At 37.9% G+C, this 22,124-nt stretch overlaps 1 protein-coding gene across 2 annotated transcripts in view; it reads right to left on the bottom strand.

Annotated features, from left to right (window-relative positions):
• Positions 1-13,237: 13,237 nt before the first annotated feature.
• The window catches only part of SNX12 (sorting nexin 12), a 63,086-nt gene continuing 54,199 nt past the window's right edge, over positions 13,238-22,124 (bottom strand). Inside the window, exon 5 of one of the 2 annotated variants that reach the window (XM_070366304.1) lies at positions 13,238-13,315. In XM_070366304.1, coding sequence (XP_070222405.1) covers positions 13,253-13,315 — 63 coding nt within the window. In that variant the 3' untranslated portion in view covers positions 13,238-13,252. The remainder of the gene's footprint in view (positions 13,316-22,124) is intronic. The other variant, XM_070366306.1, reaches the window with a different exon arrangement.

Raw genomic sequence — 22,124 nt, 5'->3', positions numbered from 1 at the left:
ATTGATCGCTGAGGAAGGCTTTCTTATCTCTTCTTGGTATTCTTTGGAACTCTGCATTCAGATGTTTATATCTTTCCTTTTCTCCTTTGCTTTTCACTTCTCTTCTTTTCACAGCTATTTGTAAGGCCTCCCCAGACAGCCATTTTGCTTTTTTGCATTTCTTTTCCATGGGGATGGTCTTGATCCCTGTCTCCTGTACAATGTCACGAACCTCAGTCCATAGTTCATCAGGCACTCTATCTATCAGATCTAGGCCCTTAAATCTATTTCTCACTTCCACTGTATAATAATAAGGGATTTGATTTAGGTCATACCTGAATGGTCTAGTGGTTTTCCCTACTTTCTTCAATTTAAGTCTGAATTTAGTAATAAGGAGTTCATGATCTGAGCCACAGTCAGCTCCTGGTCTTGTTTTTGTTGACTGTATAGAGCTTCTCCATCTTTGGCTGCAAAGAATATAATCAATCTGATTTTGGTGTTGACCATCTGGTGATGTCCATGTGTAGAGTCTTATCTTGTGTTGTTGGAAGAGGGTGTTTGCTATGACCAGTGCATTTTCTTGGCAAAACTCTATTAGCCTTTGCCCTGCTTCATTCCGTATTCCAAGGCCAAATTTGCCTGTTACTCCAGGTGTTTCTTGACTTCCTATTTTTGCATTCCAGTCCCCTATAATGAAATGGACGTGAGAGTTGGACTGTGAAGAAGGCTGAGAGCCAAAGAATTGATGCTTTTGAACTGTGGTGTTGGAGAAGACTCTTGAGAGTCCCTTGGACTGCAAGGAGATCCAACCAGTCCATTCTAAAGGAGATCAGCCCTGGGTATTCCTTGGAAGGAATGATGCTAAAGCTGAAACTCCAGTACTTTGGCCACCTCATGCGAAGAGTTGACTCATTGGAAAAGACTCTGATGCTGGGAGGGATTGGGGGCAGAAGGAGAAGGGGATGACAGAGGGTGAGATGGCTGGATGGCATCACTAACTCGATGGACATGAGTCTGAGTGAACTCCGGGAGTTGGTGATGGACAGGGAGGCCTGGCGTGCTGCAATTCATGGGGTCGCAGGGAGTCGGACACGACTGAGCGACTGAACTGAACTGAACTGAACTGAAGGTGAAATAGACAAATTCCTAGAAAGACACAAAGTAACTAAAATTACTCAAGAAGAAACAGAAGATTTTTTATTCTAATATTTTAGTTTATTTTTTGATGTTTGCTGCTGCTAAGTCGCTTCAGTCCTGTCCGACTCTGTGCTATCCCGTAGACGGCAGCCCACCAGGCTCCCCCGTCCCTGGGATTCTCCAGGCAAGAACACTGGAGTGGGTTGCCATTTCCTTCTCCAATGCATGAAAGTAAAAAGTGAAAGTGAAGTTGCTCAGTCGTGTCTGACTCTCCGTGACCCCATGGACTGCAGCCCACCAGGCTCCTCCATCCGTGGGATTTTCCAGGCAAGAGTACTGGAGTGGGCTGCCATTGCCTTCTCCTTTGATGTTTATATTCTTCAAAATAATTTTGTTTAATTGAAGGATAATTGCTTTACAGAATTTTGTGGTTTTCTGTCATACATCAACAAGAACCAGCCATAGGTACACCCATGTCCCCTCCCTCCCAAACCTCCCTCCCAAACTTCCCTCCCGTCTCCCTCCCCATCCCACCCTTCTAGGTTGTCACAGAGCCCCTGTTTGTGTTCCCTGAGTCACACAGCAAATTCCCATTGGCTATCTATTTTACATATGGTATTGTAAATTTCCACGTTACTCTCTCCATACATCTCACCTTCTCCCTCCTCCCCTCCCCTCATGTCCATAGGTCTGTTCTCTATGTCCGTTTCTCCATTGCTGCCCTGAAAATAAAGTCATCAGTGCCACCTTTTTAGATTCCATAATATGCATCAGTATATGATATTTATATTTCTCTTTCTGACTTACTTCACTCTATATAATAGGTTCTAGGTTTGTCCACCTCATTAGAACTGACTCAGATATGCTCCTTTTTATGGTGGAGTACTATTCCATTGTATATACGTACCACAGCTTCTTTATCCACTCATCTGTCAATGGACAACTAGGTTGCTTCCACATTCTAGACCCTGAATAGCCAAAGCAATCTTGAGAAAGAACGGAGCTGGAGGAATCAACCTTCCTGACTTCAGACTATACTACAAAGCTACAGTCATCAAGACAGTATGACACTGGCACAAAAACAGAAATATAGACCAAGAAAACAAGATAGAGAACCCAGAGATAAACTCACGCACCTATGGGTACCTTATTTTTGACAAAGAAGGCAAGAATATACAATGGGACAAAGACAGCCTCTTCAGTAAGTGGTGCTGGGAAAACTGGACAGCTATGTGCAAAAGAATGAAATTAGAACACTTCCTAATGCCATATACAAAAATAAACTCAAAATGGATTAAAGACTTAAATGTAAGACCAGATACTGTAAGACTCTTAGAGGAAAACATAGGAAGAACACTAGATGACACAAATCAAAGGAAGATCTTCTATGACCCACTGCCCTGAGTAATGGAAATAAAAACAAAAATAAACAAGTGGGACCTAATTAAACTTAAAAGCTTTTGCACAGAAAAGGAAACTATAAACAAGGTGAAAAGACAACCCTCAAAATGGGAGAAAATAATAGCAAAGGAAACAACTGACAAAGAATTAATTTCCAAAATATACACGCAGCTCATACAACTTAATACCAGAAAAACAAACAACCCAACCAAAAAGTGGGGAAAAGACCTAAACAGACATTTCTCCAAAGAAGACATACAGATGGCTAACAAGCACATGAAAAGATGCTCAACATCACTCATTATTAGAGAAATGCAAATCAAACTACAATGAGATATCACCTCACACCAGTCAGAATGGCCATCATCAAAAAGTCTACAAACAATAAATGCTGGAGAGGGTGTGGAGAAAAGGGAACACTCTTGCATTGCTGGTGGGAGTGTAAACTGATACAGCCACTATGGAAGATTCCTTAAAATTTAAGATTCCTTAAAAAGCTAGGAATAAAACCACCATATGACCCAACAATCCCACTCCTAAGCATATGTCCTGAGGAAACCAAAATTGAAAAAGATGCATATACCACAATGTTCATTGCAGCACTATTTACAATAGCTAGAACATGGAAATAGAGGATTTGAATAGATCTAAATAAGTAAAAAGGTTGAAATGGTAATCAAAGCCCTTCCCACAAGGAAAAGCCCAGACACAGATGACTTCACTAGTGAAGTCTACCAAATATTTAAGGAAGAGTTAATAATAATTTTTCACAAATTATCCCCCCCAAAATGAGAGGGGAACACTTCCCAGCTCATTCTATGAGGTCAGTATTACCCTGACATCAAAACCAGAAATATTACTATAAAGAAAATTATGGACTCTCTTATGACTGTAGACATACACATGCACACACACACACAAACACCCACACTCATATGCAACATTAATCCAGCAATATGTAAGAAGAAATGTAAACCATGCCCAAGTAGGATTTATCCCAATAATGCAAGGTTGGTTTAAAATCCAAAAATCAATTAGTGTTAAACACCATATCAATAAAGGACAAAAAACATATTATCATCTCAATAGACACAGACTGACAAACCGCAAAAACTATTCATGATAAACAAAATTTTTTTTTCTTTTAAAATGGGAAAAGGTAACCTCCTCAACCTGGTAAAGGGCATGTATGAATAATATTTAATGGTGAAAGGATGTTTTTCCCTAAGTTCATAAGCAAGACCAGTATGTCTACTCTCACTACTTGTATTCAACACTGTATTGGAGGATATAGCCAGGGAAATTAGGGGGGAAAAAGAAAGGAAGAAAAAAGGGAAAAGAAAACAAAGCATCCAGACTAGAAAAAAAGTTAAACTAACTATATGTGTAGATGACTTAGTCTTATATATAGAAAATCCTAAGAAAAACACTAGAAAATAATTAGAATAAATGAATTCAGCAGAATTGCAAGATACAAGATAAATGTATAAAACTTGATGATATTTCTATACACTTGCAGAAAAAATGATGTTCAACATCGTTCATTATTAGAGAACTGTAAATCAAAACTACAATGAGATATCATCTCACACTGGTCAGAATGGCCATCATCAAAAAGTCTACAAACAATAAATGCTGGAGAGGATGTGAAGAAAAGAGAACTCTCTTGCACTGTTGATAGGAATGTAAACTCATACAGCCACTATGGAGAACAGTATGGAGATTCCTTAAAAAATTAGGAATAAAACTACCATATGACCCAGCAATCCCAAAACTGGGCATATACCCTGAGAAAACCATAATTCAAAAAGACACATGTACCCCAATATTCACTGCAGCATTATTTAAAATAGCCAGGACATGGAAGCAACCTAGATGTCCATTGACAGAGGAATGGATAAAGAAGTTGTGGCACATATATACAATGGGATATTCGTCAGCCATAAAAAAGAACAAATGTGAATCAGTTGAACTGACATAGATGAAACTTGAGTTTGTTACACAGAGTGAAGTAAGTCAGAAGGAGAAAAACAAATATATGCTAACTCATATATATGAAATCTAGAAAAATGGTACTGATGAACTTATTTGCAAGGCAGGAATAGAGATGCAGACACATAGAGAACAGACTCATGGATACAGTGAGGGAAGGAGAGGGTGGGATGAAGTGAGAAAGTTAGCACTGACATATACACTACCATGTGTAAAATAGATAGCTAGTGGAAAGCTGCTGTGTAACACAGGAAACCCAGCCTGGCACTCTGTGACAACCTAGAGGGGTGGGATGGGGTGGTGGGAGGGAAGCTCAAGAGAGAGGGGATATACATATAGTCGATGAAAGTGAAAGAGGAGAGTGAAAAAGTTGGCTTAAAGCTCAACATTCAGAAAACTAAGATCATGGCATCTGGTCCCATCACTTCATGGCAAATAGGTGGGGAAACAGTGGAAACAGTGACAGACTTTATTCTTTTGGGATCCAAAATCGCTGCAGATGGTGATTGCAGCCATGAAATTAAGAGATGCTTACCCCTTGGAAGGAAAGTTATGACCAACCTGGACAGCATATTAAAAAGCAGAGACATTACTTTGTCAACAAAGGTCCGTCTAGTCAAGGCTATGGTTTTTCCAGTAGTCATGTATGGATGTGAGAGTTGGACTATAAAGAGAGCTGAGCACTGAAGAATTGATGGTTTTGAACTGTGGTGTTGGAGAAGACTCTTGAGAGTCCCTTGAGAGATCCAACCAGTCCATCGTAAAGGAGATCAGTCCTGGGTGTTCATTGGAAGGACTGATGTTGAAGCTGAAACTCCAATATCTTGGCCACCTGCGGAGAGCTGACTCATTTGAAAAGACCCTGATGCTGGGAAAGATTGAGGGCAGGAGAAGGGGACAACAGAGGATGAGATGGTTGGATGGCATCACCGACTCAATGGACATGGGTTTGGGTAGACTCCGGCAGTTGGTGATGGACAGGGAGGCCTGGCGTGCTGTGGTTCATGGGGTCGCAAACAGTCGGACACGACTGAGCGACTGAACTGAACTGATGATTGATATGCAGTGTTGTACAGCAGAAATTAATGAAACACTGTAAAGCAATTCTTCCAATTAAAAAATAAATAATAAATATAAAAAAGAAACAATATCATTTATAATAGCATTAAAAAGACTTGTAAATAAACATATCAAAAGAAGTACAAAATGTATATGCTGAAAACTATAAAATATTGTTAAAATAACTTGAATAACTTAATAGGAACTTCCCTGTCAGTCCAGTGTTTTAAGTCTCCATGCTTCCACTGCACAGGGCGGGTTCAATTTCTGGTCAGGGAACTAAGATCCTGCATGGCACAGCTAAATAAATAAATAAAATGGAAAAGACCTCATTAAAAAAAAAAAAAACTAAATAAGTAGAAAGGCATACCACTTCATGGATTACATTTTAACACTATTAGACATAATGTCTAATGTCTAACATAATGTCTAGTATTGTTAAAATGTCAATACTCCCCAAATTGATGTATGGATTCAAAGTAATCTCCATCAAATTTCCAGCTTTCTCCTTTACAGACATTTATAAGCTGAACCTAAAATTCATATGGAAATTCAAAAGACACAGAATGACCAAACAATCTTGAAAAATAAAAACAAGGCTAGAGTGATCACATTTCCAAATTTCAAAACTTATTAAACACAGCTACAATAATCAAGACAGTGTGGTTCTGGAATTAGAATAGACACATGTGTATGTGTCTTCAGTCACTCAGTCATCTCCATCTCCTTGCTACCTTATGGACTGTAGTCCACCAGACTCCTCTGTCCATGGGATTTTCCTGGCAAGAATACTGGAGTGGGTTGCCATTTCCTCCTTCAGGAGATCTTCCTGACCCAGGGATCGAACCCACGTTTCCTGTGTCCCCTGCATTGCAGGCAGATTCTTTTACCAATGAGCCATTGGAGAAGCCCAGGATAGACACACAGATCAATGGAATAGAACTAAGAGTACAGAAATAAACCCATGTATCTGTGGTCAATTGATTTTTGAAAAGGGTGCCAAGGACATTCAATGGGGAAAGAGTTGTGTTTTCAACAAAGGGTGCTGGGAACACTGGATAGCCATATTCAAAAGATGAAGTTGGACCCTTATCTCACATCATATACAAAATTAACTCAAATGGATCAAAGGCCTAAATGTAACATAAATGTAAATATTCATTATGTTGAATTGGGCAATGGATTCTTATGTATGACACCAAAGACATGAGTAATTAAAGAAAAAATAGATATACTTGACTAACCAAAATTTTAAACTTTGGTATTTCAAAGGATATATCAAAAAAGTGAAAAGACTCCATTAATAAAAGGACCCATGGCAAGACAGTCCATGTCAGATCCCAGGAGAATAAGAAATGAGATCTCCATATATAAGCAGGGTCTGAAAAACTTGGACAAGGAGAATAAAGAGGTCATATCTGTTAACTGCATCTAAAAATAATTTTCTTACAGGTTTAAAGTATAAGACATTCAGGATTATGAAGATCTCTTCAAATGCAATCAGCCTATCTAACTTTATTCTTGAAGGTAATCTCACATACCCAAATTAAAAATGTTCAGAGATAAGGTAAAACATATCTGAGACATCACTCTACTTATGAGAATAACTGCTTACAGAAAGCAGATGCACAGGCACCTGAGATGCACAGGATACTTATAAAGATACAATTCAGCAGAAAAACTATTTTTAAAGCACAAAAATTTACTTGGGAAGAATTCAGACAATGATTTACTTAGACAATAATTTGTGTTTTATTCTCTCTGCTGTAAAACATCAAAAAATGAAAGGTATTAGACCTTCTCCATTCTAAATCAGTGGCCACATGAATGTGTCCAGAATGTAGGCTCCATAGCCAAGGACCTTCTCAATAACTGTTCTATGACAGAACTTAAGAAGTTGACAAATACATGAAAGACAAATATCCCCCAGTGCCTGCCATCAGATCTTGTTTGAGAGATGGCAGCTTATAATAAGGTATTGGTATAGGCAGTGGCTTAAATATCTGAGGGGAAAAGTAATGGAAAAGTTTGAGCTTCTCCAGGACAACAAGGAAAGAAGGTACTAGACTTCCAGGGAGTAATGAAAAAAGAAAAAGAAAGAAAGAAAGTGAAAAGACAACACACAGAATGAGAGAGAAGTATTTTCAAATCATATATATGTTAAGGGACTAAACATACATAAATACATAAATTCTTGCAACTTTGTACTAAAATGAATAATCCAATTAAAAAATTGACAAAGGAGACTTCCAATTTCTAGTCTGGCACATAAGAAGTCATCACTCCATGCTAATAAGTAAAAAGCTGAACAAACTAAAAAATTAACAACTCTTCTAGATCTGTCAGTGAAGTAATAAGGCAAACACTGCCCCCCAAGTTGGGGAACAAGCAGGCAGATTCAGAGAATTACAACTTGCCAGAACAGAAACCCATGAGCAGAAACTTCCATGGGAACCAGTATTGGGGTAGAAAATTCTGAACTATTGATGAAATGTTGGAGTATCAGAGTAGACAAGCCTGAGAGATTAAAAAAAATCCAGGAAGACCCAGTCATGGAGATAACACACTCTCAGGATTCCAGTAGGAGGAGGAGAAAGTAATCTTTTTGAAATATGCTAGGCCATTCTGTTCTACCCTTAAGAACTGTTTTACAAGAGCCTAATCTTTTGGGGTCTTATTAGAGCCTGCTCAACCTAGAGGAAGGGAAATAGTCAACTCTTGACCCCTCTAAACACTCTGTACCACCTAAGTGGGGAGAATAAAAATCTGAGAGACACATAAATTTCACAGCCCAGGGACACAGGGTCACTGAAAGATTAAGGCTTAATCAGAGGATTTATAAAACACTTCCCCTCCCACCATACTTTACCAGTACATTACAACAGTCCTATTTACCAAAGTTCCTTTTACCTCATACACCACGTCTGGTTTCCAGTGAAAAACAACAAGGCATGCCAAAAGGCAAAACACAGTTTTAAGTGACAGAGCAAACATCAGAACCAGATCCAGACATACCAGATGCTAGAATCAGCCATGAATTTAAAGCAACTATGATAAATATGCTAGGGGCTCTAATGGAAAAAGCAGATAACATGCAAGAACAGATGAGTAATTTAAGCAGAGAGATGAAAATTCTAAGAATCAAAAAGATTTTCTACAGATCAAAAACACTGTAACAGAAATGGAGAATGCCTATGACAGACTCATTAGTAGACTGGACATGGCTGAGGAAAGAATCACTGAACTTGAGAATATCAATAGAATCTTCCAGAAATAAAAAGCAAACTGAAAAGGACTTTTCTAAAATAGGAAAAGAATATCTAAGAACTGTGGGTCAACAAAAATAAAAGTGTAATATATGCAAAATGGGAATACCAGGAGAAGGAATTAAAAAAAGAAGAAATTTTTCTTATTCTAAATTGATCTAATAGATGCCAGTTTGCTCAAATAGCAACAGTGCATTCAATTATGTATACGTGTGTGTGTGTTTATAATGAAGTGAAATGAGTGACAGCAATGATAAGAAAGAACAAGAGGGAGGAATTAGGATTATTTTGTCATCATTAGGCACTTGTGCTACCTGTGAAACAGTGTACAGTTGTCCCTAGGTATCCACAGGGGACTGTTTCCAGGAGTCCTCAATCCACGGATGCTCAAGTCCCTTATATAAAATGGCATAGTACAGTTGCCCCTCCATATCTGTAGGTTTCACAACTGTGGATTCAACCAACCACAAATGGAAATTTCAATATGCAGTTGTTGAACCCACAGATGCAAAACCTATGAATACAGAGGGCTAACTATATATTTATTGGAAACAAATCTGCATATAAGTGGACCTATGCATGTTGTCCAGAGGTCAACTGTAGTGTTATTTGAAAAGCGGACTTGGATTAGCTACAAATGTATATTGAAAACTCTAGGGCAACCACTAAAAAGGGGAAAAAAAGTATAGTTGCTGTTCTAAGAAAGGAAAAAAAAAATGGAACTATATAAAATGTTCAGTTAAAACCACAGAAGATACAAAAAGAATAAAAGATAAAAACAGGAACAAAGAACAAGGGCAGCAAATAGAAAACACTAATGAATATGATAAATATTATCACTTTGAATGTTAATGATCAAAATGTACCATTGAAAAGATAGAGATTATAAAAATGAATTAAGAAAATAAGACCCAGGTATATGTTATCTATAAGAAGCCCATTTTAAATATAAAGACACATATAGATTAAAAGTAAAAGGATGGGGAATTTCCTGGTGGTCCAGTGATTATGAATCTGCTTTGTAATGCTAGGGCCATGCGTTCAATTCCTGGTTGGGGAGCTGAGATCCCACAAGCTGCAAAGCAACTAAGCCTGCATGCCATGTGCTGCAACTAAGACCTGATGCAGCCAAATAAATAAAAATTTTTTATTAAAAAGTAAATGGATGGAATAAAATATACCATGCTAACACTAACAAAAAAAGAGGAGTAGCTATATTAATTTCACACAGAGTGAAATTTAAGCAAGAAAAGTTATCAGGGATAAAGAAGAGCATTACATAATGATAAAAGGGCTAATTCTCCAGGAAGACATAACAGTCCTTAATGTATATACAACCTAACAACAGAGCATTAACTTATGTGAGGCAAAAACTAATAGCATTGCAAAGACAAGTAGATAAATCCAATATCTTGTTTAGATACTTCAATATGCCTCCATAAAATAGAACTGTCATAAATGAACAGTTCTAGCAGACAGTGAGGATCTAGCTGAACTTAACAACACCATCAATCAACTGGATATAATTGACATCTATAGACTAATTCATTCAATAACAGTAGGACACACGTTTTTTCTCAAGCTCACATGAAACATGTACCAGGATAGATCACAGTCTAGGCCATAAAACACACCTTAACAATTTGAAGAACAGAATTTAAAAGAATAGAAATCAAACAATTTTCACTGTCAGGCCACAGTGGAATTAAACCAGAAATCATAACAGAAAGATGACTGGAACAATTCCAAAATATATGGAGATTAAACAATACTCTTCTAAATAACACATGGTCATGGAGAAATCTCAAGAGAAATTTAAAAATATTTTGACTAGATGAAAATGAAAATATAACTTATCAAAATATGTGGGATACCACAAAAACAGTGCTTAGAGAGAAGTCATAGTATTAAACGCACGAAAGAAGAAAGATCTAAAATCAGTAATCTCAGTTTCCACCTTAGGAAGCTAGAAAAAGAAGAGCAAATTAAATTCTAAGTAAGCAGAAGAAAAGACAATAATAAGAATTAGAGCAGAAATCAATGAGCCCTAAAATAGAAATCAATAGAAAAAAATCAATGAAACTAAAAGCTGGTCCTTTAAAAAGGTCAATATACTAAATTATACATTGGATTGTACACTTTAAATGGGTGAGTTGTGTGGTGTGTGAACTATACCTCAATAAAGCTATTTTTAAAAATCAGATCAAAACTATAAAAACAGTAAAAAGGCCAGTGGTTACCAGGGGTTAGGGAGGAGAGAGAGATAAATAAGAACACAGAAGATATTCAAGGTGGTGAAACTATTCTGTATGATACTATAAGTGGCTATATATGTCATCATACAATTGTCAAAACCCACTGAATGTACAGTACCAAGTATGAACTATGGACTTTGGGTGATAATGATGTGTCATTATAGGTTCATTAATTTTAAGAAATGCACCACTCTGGTGCAGAATGTTGATTGTGGGGGAGGCTATGCTTGTGTGGGGTCAGGGGGTATATAGGAACTTTCAGTTTAATTTTGATGTGAACATCAGTTCAGTTCAGTTCAGTTCCGTCGCTCAGTCGTGTCCAACTCTTTGCGACCCCATGAACCGCAGCACGCCAGGCCTCCCTGTCCATCACCAACTCCCGGAGTCTACCCAAACCCATGTCCACTGTGTCGGTGATGCCATCCAACCATCTCATCCTCTGTTGTCCCTTTCTCCTCCTGCCCTCAATCTTTCCCAGCATCAGGATCTTTTCAAATGAGTCAGCTCTCCGCATCAAGTGGCCAAAGTACTGGAGTTTCATAAAACTGCTCTAAAAATAAAGTCTATTAAAATTGTTTAAATCAGAGACTCTTCAAATAGAATGTGAAATAACAATAAAACAAAAAATACTATAGCTTTATACTTTCTGTCCCATGGCTGTTTTTTAGGCCTAGCAAAATTAGGTCCATAAAAAGTACAGTCCATGTCCTCCTTTGCTATTTAGACTGAGAAGCCTAGTTCCTCCTCCTTAACTTGAATAGGCTAATCAGAGAACCTCATTAGGACCTCTGTTTTAGACTCCCTGTGGCACTTCAACTCCAGGCACTCTGTTTCACTCTACCCAGACAAGTGACCTAATGAAGTAAATCCAAAAGGTGATCTACACTAACCATGGAGAAATCTGTACCTTTTATACTCTTACCACTTACCATCTTCTCTGTTTTTAACTAGCATGGTCTGTCTACTTGATCTGTTGATGGTTTTTGCCATCTTACCCAGAATTCAAGATCCACGTCAAACAAACAAAAATATTAAAAACACTAAAGATAAATCTAGCTAAAATGCTAATGTTAAATGCACTGTTCTGGAAGGGAAGTGTAGAAGACTTAATTTGTTACAAACTCAAGAAACAAAGAAAGCTACCCTCCTTCAAACTGGCCTGATTAGCACCCATTGTAGTCCTGATCTCCAAGATGTTCTGACCTTGAAACTTTTTGCTGCAAACTAACCTGACAAGAAATAACTAATTGCATGCCTACCTGTGAAGAATCATTCATCACATTACTGCACTCCCATCTCATTTACTCTTCCTTCCAAAGCCTGATAATAGTGACTGTATATTGAGCTCTAAGTATGTGCTAGGCATCATGTTATACACTTTATATATTTTTTCATTTAATTTGTACAGTAACCATATAAGTATACCTAATCTATTTGATAGGTAAAGAAACTGAAGTTTGAGAAGGTAACTAATTTTCCCATGATCACACAACTAATAATTTAAAGAGCTGGGATTCATTCTCCTAAATATAAAAGAAATCTTTAAAATGTTATTATTATCTCTATAGAGCTAATATTGCTTTAGAAAAAGATACTTCATAACTGAATCACCTTACTGTATACCTGAAACTAACACGACATTGTAAACCAACTATACAGTCCAATATAAAATAAAAACTAAAAAACAAAAAATAAAATATTGCTAGTTTTCTAAAAAAGAAAGAAAAAGGTACTTCATTAAAATTAAGCTTCTATCCATTTTAACTTCAAAGCATACTTCTTTCCTATTTAACCTTGCCTTCATAGGAATTTTTTTTGCAGTTCAACCTAAGTTTCTTCATGCTTGAAGTCAAGCCAGGTCTCAAAACAGACGTAATTCTCCCAGTATTTTTTTCATGAATTCCACTCTAGTGAACTTGTATATAACCCCCAGGGTCATCTTCACCTGTTTTGCTGCTTATGGCCCAAGCCTTAAGTTCTCCTCTAGGGTCTAAGATTCATATATAGATTTTTTTCATACTCCCCTACTTTGGTTTTTTCTTTCTTGTTCTTTTCAGAGAACAAGAAATTAGTCCATAGGGACTACTTACCTGGCTAGACCAGAATGACATAGATTGCCTCATGAACTGGAATTCTGACAGCCCAAGAGCTCACTATCCTAGGTCACAAACGATGAAGAGGACTGTACAGGCAATTGCTTTCTTGTGGTCTCTTTTCTGATGGCTGCTGGAATGACAAAAAAAAAGAAAGAAATATTACATCTAATAAGAGTAACCATTAAACTCTTTCATATTATTACAAAATAGAATCAATATAACAAGTCCTCAGCATAATCATAAATAATTTTCCTGCTGTTATCAACCAATGCCAAATATACAGTATTAACATAAAAACAGCTGTAAGTCTTCTTGCTAGCTAACCAACTCCCCTCCTCCATCCCATTGCCAGCAATTATACACCTCAGTATCCAATTATTTCAATGTTCTTTCAGTTCATAACAAATGATAGCTAGAATTGAAAATGTGCCAGATTACCATCACAGCAGTTAATCTTCTTAAAGTTTTCATAGCTGGAGCTCTACATCTACAATTCAGATTCATTTTTGCTTTACATTTTCTCTTCTCCTACACACCTATGTTTCTTATACATAGACACAATCATGTCAAATAGAATCAGTCAGGGCAACTGAGATAAAAACCCCCATACTCAAGCAGATTCTACACAGTCCTCTATATATAGTGAATTACAGATGGTTCTAGAAAATAGAAGAAGATTATTCCAAAAAGTCAATACATTTTTAAAGCTCCAATTTTCTAATTACAAAAGGCCAAAACTCATCAGTCTCCTGGATATATTCCTATCAAAATTATGATTTATAGTCACCTTCAATTCCAGTGGTGGCATTAATAACTTATCAAACATACACCAAATCCCATTTGTCACAAAGTATTCTAAAGTTGTCAAATTGCTTCCCAGCTACCAATATCAGTTCCAAAATTTCCCTAAGATCTAAATACAATAATTTCAAACAGTTTCCTTAGTATTTCATCTAACTAATAATACTTTTAACAATAACACTATTTATAGTCTAGATTCAAACTAATTTGAATTGTTTGAATTCAAACAATATTATCTTCTAATATACTCCAAATTACGGGCTTCTCTGGTGGCTCAGTGGTAAAGAATACACCTGCAATGCAGGAAGACAGTAGACATGGTTCAATCCCTGGGTTGGGAAGGTCCCCTGGAGGAGGGCATGGCAACCCACTCCAGTATTCTTGCCTGGAGAATCCCATGGACAGAGGAGGCTGGTGGGCTACAGTCCATAGGGTCGCAAAGAGTTGGACACAACTGAAGCGACTGAGCATGCACACACGCATACTCTGAATTACACCTATGCTTGCTTAAGCCAAAAAAAAAAAAAGAACTATCCACCATTTCCTAAAACCTTCTTGCTTTTGGTCTTGCTCATCCATTCAAGGAGTCTCTATCTCCTCTCCTTAACTCTAGGTATCCCAATTTTGTTTCCCTTGCAAATTTCTTAATTGGAAGCTATTCATTTTCCTTTATTCATCCCTTCCCATAAATCAAGACCAAGTTAACATCATCTCAGGTCTTGTTCACTGGATCCCCAAAGTATTGTTTTACTCAATAGCCCTTCTTTCTTCAGAGTTTACACTGCTTAATTTTATCATCCTATTAATGTTAAATGTCAACTTTCAGATCTCCCCCTGACATTCACTGAGGACTTTGGTACCAACTGTTTTCTTTCCCCTTTTCATCTGAAAGCCTTCACTATTCCCCTTGATGATCTAACATCCAAACTTCACAGTTCCATGACATATCCTATTTTAATTTCTTCAGCTCAGCCATCCATTTCTGTAGTGACACCTGGAATGGCTCTACCTCCAAAACCAGAGTCTGCACTCAGAACTACCTGTTTTTCTGCCTGTCCTACACTTTACAGTCTTTGAATTTACCCTTCAACTTTCCAAAGGCCTTCGATTCATCAACACTCTTAACTCTTCTCAAAGGCCTCAATGTCCCTTTGGATTTCACTTCCTTCTCTACCTAGGGAAGACTCCATGGACAGTGGGACTTCATTGACAGTAACCAGCACACTCAATTCTCCTATCCCCTTGATTTTCCACTATATTTATCCTGCCAATTCCTACTCACAAATCAACCCAACGATTTCTTTTTTCTATTCCTGTTTACAAATTACAAAGTACTATTAAGGAAAATCCTATACTCCTGACCACTAGTTTCTCCTCTACCCAACTGATCTTCTATTGCTAGCAGAGTGATCTTTTACTTTTGGCAGGGGAGGGGGCTGCACTGAGTCTTCTTTGCACCACACAGACTCTCTGGTTGTGGTGTGTGGGCTTAGTTGCCCTCAGTATGTGGGATCTTAGTTCCCTGATCAGGGATCAAACTCATGTCCTCCGCATTGGAAGGTAGATTCTTAACCACTGGACCACCAGGGAAGTGCCAGAATGATCTTTTAAAACATAGATTAAGCAAGACTTCATGAATGGCAGAATGAGGGGCTCAGCTAATTTTCTCCCCATGAAAACAATGATATAACTGTACAGATTTGTCAAAAACAACCATTTCAAGATTCTGGAAATAGACCAAAATTAAAAAATAAATTTAAAAGTATTTAAGAAAATCTATTAAATGTTGGCTAAGAACAGTGGGAATCTATGGTGTTTTAGCCTGAGGCTTGTTCATATTCCCACCTCCCTCCCCAGCTCTACTGGAGCTGATATTATAAGGTTAGGGCAAGTCAAACCATAAAAACCAACAACTTGGCTGCTGGAGGGGAATTACTTGTATGGGAATGAGCACACACAAAAAAATTTCTATGCCCAGGGATGTTGAAGATAACAGCAAACTCCTTAGATCAGAGAAAATTATCATCACAGTTACCTGAGATTACAGCATTGGTTGGGGCAAGCAACAGAACAGCAGGCCTGCTGAAAGTTTAGCAGAGAGATGCAGAGAGACAGACAACCCTGGTAGGGCTTAATAAGCTCACTCATACCCCCGTGGGTCTACAATGCTAGTATGTACAAGGTTGCACTCAAGCTCAAGGTACTAGAGAGGATCCTACTTAACTACATTTCCCTGCTTGAATGCGAAGCCTTACAAAGGTACAGAGGAGACACAAGAAGGCCCAGCAGAAAGTAAAAATCAAGGAAAATTTTTAAACTCTCCTGAACTTCGACTATACTTCCAAACCTACACACAATTCCATCGACAAAGAGTAAAAGACAATACTGGCCCAAGGTATTTAGACACAATCTCTAATAAAACAATTGGCTGAACGCTAAGCTATCCTGACCTGTATGACACCAAGGAAGCCAAGCTTACAAATAAAAAGAGTAGAAACATTAATAGGCTACACACTGAAGAGAGAGAATTCACAGAATTGATCCAGGCAAGCCACCACAGCAACCTCAGAGACAGAATGGGTAGGAATCAGAACCTGAAATTAACCTTTTGAGGAACTGCCAACTGTTTTCCAAAGTGGCTACACCCACTGTTTTCCAAAGTGGCTACATACCACAACCAGAGAATCTGTGTGGTGCAAAGAAGACTCAGTGCAGCCCCCTCCCCTGCCAAAAGTAAAAGATCACTCTGATAGCAATAGAAGATCAGTTGGGTGGAGGAGAAACTAGTGGTCAGGAGTATAGGATTTTCCTTAATAGTACTTTGTAATTTGTAAACAGGAATAGAAAAAAGAAATCGTTGGGTTGATTTGTGAGTAGGGATTGGCCAGATAAATATAGTGGAAAATCAATAGGATGGCTATGGTCAAAAAGATGGACAATAAACAAGCTTTGGCAAGGATGTGGAAAAAACTGGAACTCTCATACACTGTTTCTGGGAATGTAAAATTGTGTAACTGCTTTGGAAAACAGTATACCACTATTTACAATAGCTAGAACATGGAAGCAACCTAGATGTCCACTGACAGATGAATGGATAAAGAAGCTGTGGTACATATATACAGTGGAATAAAAGCCATAAAAAGGAACACATTTAAGTAGTTCTACTGAGGTGAACAAACCTAGAGCCTATTATACAGAGTGAAGTAAGTCAGAAAGAGAAATATAAATATTGTATTCTGATGCATATAAATGGAATCTAGAAAGATGGTACTGATGAACTTATTTTCAGGGCAACAATGGTGAAACAGACCTAAAGAACAGACTTATGGACACAGTGGGAGGGAAGGAGGAAGTGGGTGAGATGTATGGAGAGAGTAGCATGGAAACTTACAATGCTATATGTAAACTAGATAGCCAATAGGAATTTGCTGTATGACTCAGGGAACTCAAATAGGGGCTCTGATAATCTAGATGGGTGGGATGGGGAAGGAGATGGGAGGGAGGGAGGGGACATGGGTGTATCTATGGCTGATTCTTGTTGATGTTTGACAAAAAACCCACAAAATTGTGTAAAGAAATTATCCTTCAATTAAAAAAAGCAAAGTGGCAAAAAAAAGGTGTTTCCAGTTCCTCAAAAGGTTAAACTTGGAGTAACCTACCATATGTCTCAAACAACCCAAATTTTCATCAATTGATGAATGGATAAACAAAATATGGTATATTCATACAATGGAATACTATTTGGACATAAAAAGGAATAAAGGAAGTTCTGTCACATAACATGGATGAACCTTGAAAACACTATGCTAAGTAAAAAAGTCAGACCAAAAGGAGACATACTGTATGATTTCATTTATATAAAATGCTCAGTTCAGTTCAGTTCAGTTATTCAGTCATGTCCAACTCTTTGCAACCCCATGGACCACAGCACGCCAGGCTTCCCTGTCCATCACCAACTCCTGGAGCTTGCTCAAACTTGTGTCCATTGAGTCGGTGATGCCATCCAACCATCTCATCTTTTGTCATCCCCTTCTCCTCCTGCCTTCAATCTTTCCCAGCATCACGATCTTTTCCAGTGAGTCAGTTCTTCATATCAGGTGGCCAAAGTATTGGAGTTTCAGCTTCAGAATCACTCCTTCCAATGAATATTCAGGACTGATTTCCTTTAGGATTGACTGGTTTGATCTCCTGGCAGTCCAAGGGACTCTCAAGTGTCTTCTCCAACACCACAGTTCAAAAGCATCAATTCTTTGGCGCTCAGCTTTCTTTATAGTTCAACTCTCACATCCATACATGACTCCTGGAAAAACCATAACTTAGACCAGATGGACCTTTGTTGGCATAGTAATGTCTGCTTTCTAATATGCTGTCTAGGTTTGTCATAACTTTTCTTCCACGGAGCAAGCATCTTTAAATTTCATGGTTTTGCTTTATTTTTTTGCTATATTTTGCTTAAATTTCATGCAGTGACCATCTGCAGTGATTTTGGAGCCCAAGAAAATAAAGTCTGCCACTGTTTCCCCATCTATTTGCCATGAAGTGATGGGACTGGATACCATGATCTTAGTTTTTTGAATGTTGAGTTTTAAGCCAGCTTTTTTACTCTCCTCTTTCACCTTTATCAAGAAGCTCTTTAGTTCCTCTTTGCTTTCTGTGATAAGGGTAGTGTCATCTGCATATCTGAGGTTATTGATGTTTCTCCCAGCAATCTTGATTACAGCTTGTGCTTCATCCAGCCTGGCATTTTGCATGATGTACTCTGCATATAAGTTACATAAGCAGGGTGACAATATATACCCTTGATGTACTCCTTTCCCAATTTGAAACCTGTTCATTGTTCCATTTCCAGTTCTAACTGTTGCTTCCTGACCTACATGCAGGTTTCTCAGGAGGCAGGTAAGGTGGTCTGGTATTCACATCTCTTTCAGAATTTTCCAGTTTGTTGTGATCCACACAGTCAAAGGCTTTGGTGTAGTCAATAAAGCAAAAGTAGATGTTTTTCTGGAATTCCCTTGCTTTTTCTATGATCCAACAGATGTTGGCAGTTTGATCTCTGGTTCCTCTGCCTTTTCTAAATCCAGCTTGAACATCTGGAAGTTCCCAGTTCACGTACTGTTGAAGCCTCGCTTGGAGAATTTTGAGCATTACTTTGGTAGCGTGTGAGATGACTGCAATTGTGTGATAGTTTGAACATTCTTTGGCATTGCCTTTCTTTGGGATTGGAATGAAAACTGACCTTTTCCAGTCCTGTGGCCAATGCTGAGTTTTCTAAATTTGCTGGCATATTGAGTGCAGCACTTTAGCAGCAGCATCTTTTAGGATTTGAAACAGCTCAACTGGAATTCCATCACCTCCACTAGCTTTGTTCATAGTGATGCTTCCTAAGGCCCACTTTACCTCGCACTCCAGGATGTCTGGCTCTAGGTGAGTGATCACACCATTGTGGTTATCTGGATCATTAAGATCTTTTTTATATAGTTCTGTATATTCTTGCCACCTTTTCTTAATATCTTCTGCTTCTGTTAGGTCTGTACCATTTCTGTCCTTTATTGTGCCCATCTTTGCATGAAATGTTCCCTTGGTATCTCTAATTTTCTTGAAGAGATCTCTAGTCTTTCCCATTCTATTGTTTTCCTCTATTTCTTTGCACTGATCACTGAGGAAGGCTTTCTTATCTCTCCTTGCTATTCTTTGGAACACTGCATTCAAACGGGTATATCTTTCCTTTTCTCCTTTGCCTTTAGCTTTCTTTTCTCAGCTATTTGTAAGGCCTCTTCAGGCAACCATTTTGTCTTTCCTATTTCTTTTTCTTGAGTACTGTCTTTAGCTTTCTTTTCTCAGCTATTTGTAAGGCCTCTTCAGGCAACCATTTTGTCTTTCCTATTTCTTTTTCTTGAGTACTGTCTTTAGCTTTCTTTTCTCAGCTATTTGTAAGGCTTCTTCAGGCAACCATTTTGTCTTTCATATTTCTTTTTCTTGAGTATTGTCTTGATCATTGCCTCCTGTACAATGTCACGAACCTCTGTCCATAGTTCTTCAGGCACTCTGTCTATCAGATCTAATCTCTTGAATCTATTCGTCACTTCCACTGTATAATCATAAGGGATCTGATTTAGATCATATCTGAATGGTCTAGTGGTTTTCCCTACTTTCTTCATTTTAAGTCTGAATTTTGCAATAAGGAGTTCATGACCTGAGCCACAGTCAGCTCCCGGTCTTGTTTTTTGCTGACCGTATAGAGCTTCTCAATCTTCAGCTGCAATAAAATATTCAGAGTGGACAAATTCATAGAGACAAAAAGTAGACTGTTGGTTGCCAGGGACTAAGGGATGGCGAAAATGGGAAGTGACTGCTAACCGGTACAGTTTCTTTTTGGTGTGATGAAAATATTCTGGAATTAGATGGTGGTGATGATTGCACAACCTTGTGAATATACTAAAAACCACTGAGTTATATACTTTAAAATGATGTATTTTATGGTATGTGAATTACATCTCAATTTTTAAAAAGCAATATTTAAATGAAAGCAGCCAGATGCCAAAGGTTATATAGCGTGTGATTCCATTCATATGAAATTTATAGAAAAGGCATATCTATAGAGACAGAAAGTAGATTAGTGGTTGCCTAGGAATAGGGACGAGTAAGGAGACTGACAGACAAAGGGTACAAAAGATCTTGTGGTCTGATGGAAATATTCTAAAGTCAGATTGTGGTCATAGTTGTACAACTATATAATTTACTAAAAATCATTGAATTGTATACTTCAAATAGGTGAATTTTATGGTATGTAAGTTGTACCTCAATAAAGATATTGTTAAAAAAGAAAATATAAATAAACTAAGGCTCCTTAGAGAAATGGCAGGTCTCAGGCAGGAAATATATGAGGTAATCTCTATGCCAAAAATCAAGCAAGCTATGAAAACCTAATGACTAGTGTTGAAGGGATACAGGAGGTAACATTTTGGCAAGATATGGGACAATTTGAGTGTTAAAAAGGATAATGAATGCAATCAATTGAAACCCACTAAATATATTTTTAAAAACATGGGTTCATAATGATAAAGCGAGAACAGACACATACAACTCACTGGATATCATTGAAAGTAAGTAAACAGGGCACAAAGCGTTTATTCTAAAAACTGGCAATCAAGTCCAAGATAAAGAATTAAGTATCTCTCCTATCCTCTCTGCATAAGTAACTCAATAGCTGTAATTGATGAGAGAAAGTTTATTTTCAGAAGAATTCCAACTAATTAATGTAGAAGATAAAACTGGAAAATCACCACCTTGAAATTCCTAGTAAAATAATTAATTCTGCTAATGATCATCAATGAATTAAATCAATAGATGAAAGGTTGATGGGAAACATCATAACGAAGGAATCAGACTGTCACCTGCTCATTAAAAGTGGAATAGACATGATGCTCCAGATGTGACTCAAAGTGCATTACACACCAACCCTTGTGTAATATTCTTGACAAAAAAATAGTTGAACTTGAATCAAGCCTCTAAAGCTAACTTCCATTATAGAAAAATATGGAGTGTATAGAGGAATAAAGTAAATGACAGCATAAGAAAGGTAAGAGACAAATCCAAAATGTGGGATTTTCTGTAGGACAACTGACCCACTTTTTGTAACAAGTCGATGGCTTGAAAAAGTAAAGTGCAGACTGCTCTAGATTAAGAGAGGCTTAAGAAATAATACGGACCACAGCCTTGTCTAACTCAATGAAACTAAGCCATGCTGTGTGGGGCCACCCAAGACGGGAGGGTCATGGTAGAGAGGTCTGACAGAATGTGGTCCACTGGAGAAGGAAATGGCAAATCACTTCAGTATTCTTGCCTTGAGAACCCCATGAACAGTATGAAAAGGCAAAATGATAGGATACTGAAAGGGGAACTCCCTGGGTCTGTAGGTGCCCAATATGCTACTGGAGATCAGTGGAGAAATAACTCCAGAAAGAATGAAGGGATGGAGCCAAAGCAAAAACAATAATGCTGAAGCTGAAACTCCAATACTTTGGCCACCTCATGCGAAGAGTTGACTCACTGGAAAGGACCCTGATGGTGGGAGGGATTGGGGGCAGGAGAAGAAGGGGACGACAGAGGATGAGATGGCTGGATGGCATCACCGACTC

This window comes from Bos mutus, chromosome X (assembly GCF_027580195.1).
Source record: "Bos mutus isolate GX-2022 chromosome X, NWIPB_WYAK_1.1, whole genome shotgun sequence".
NCBI classification, from domain to species: domain Eukaryota; kingdom Metazoa; phylum Chordata; class Mammalia; order Artiodactyla; family Bovidae; genus Bos; species Bos mutus.
This window is presented reverse-complemented; position numbering and strand designations above follow the sequence as displayed.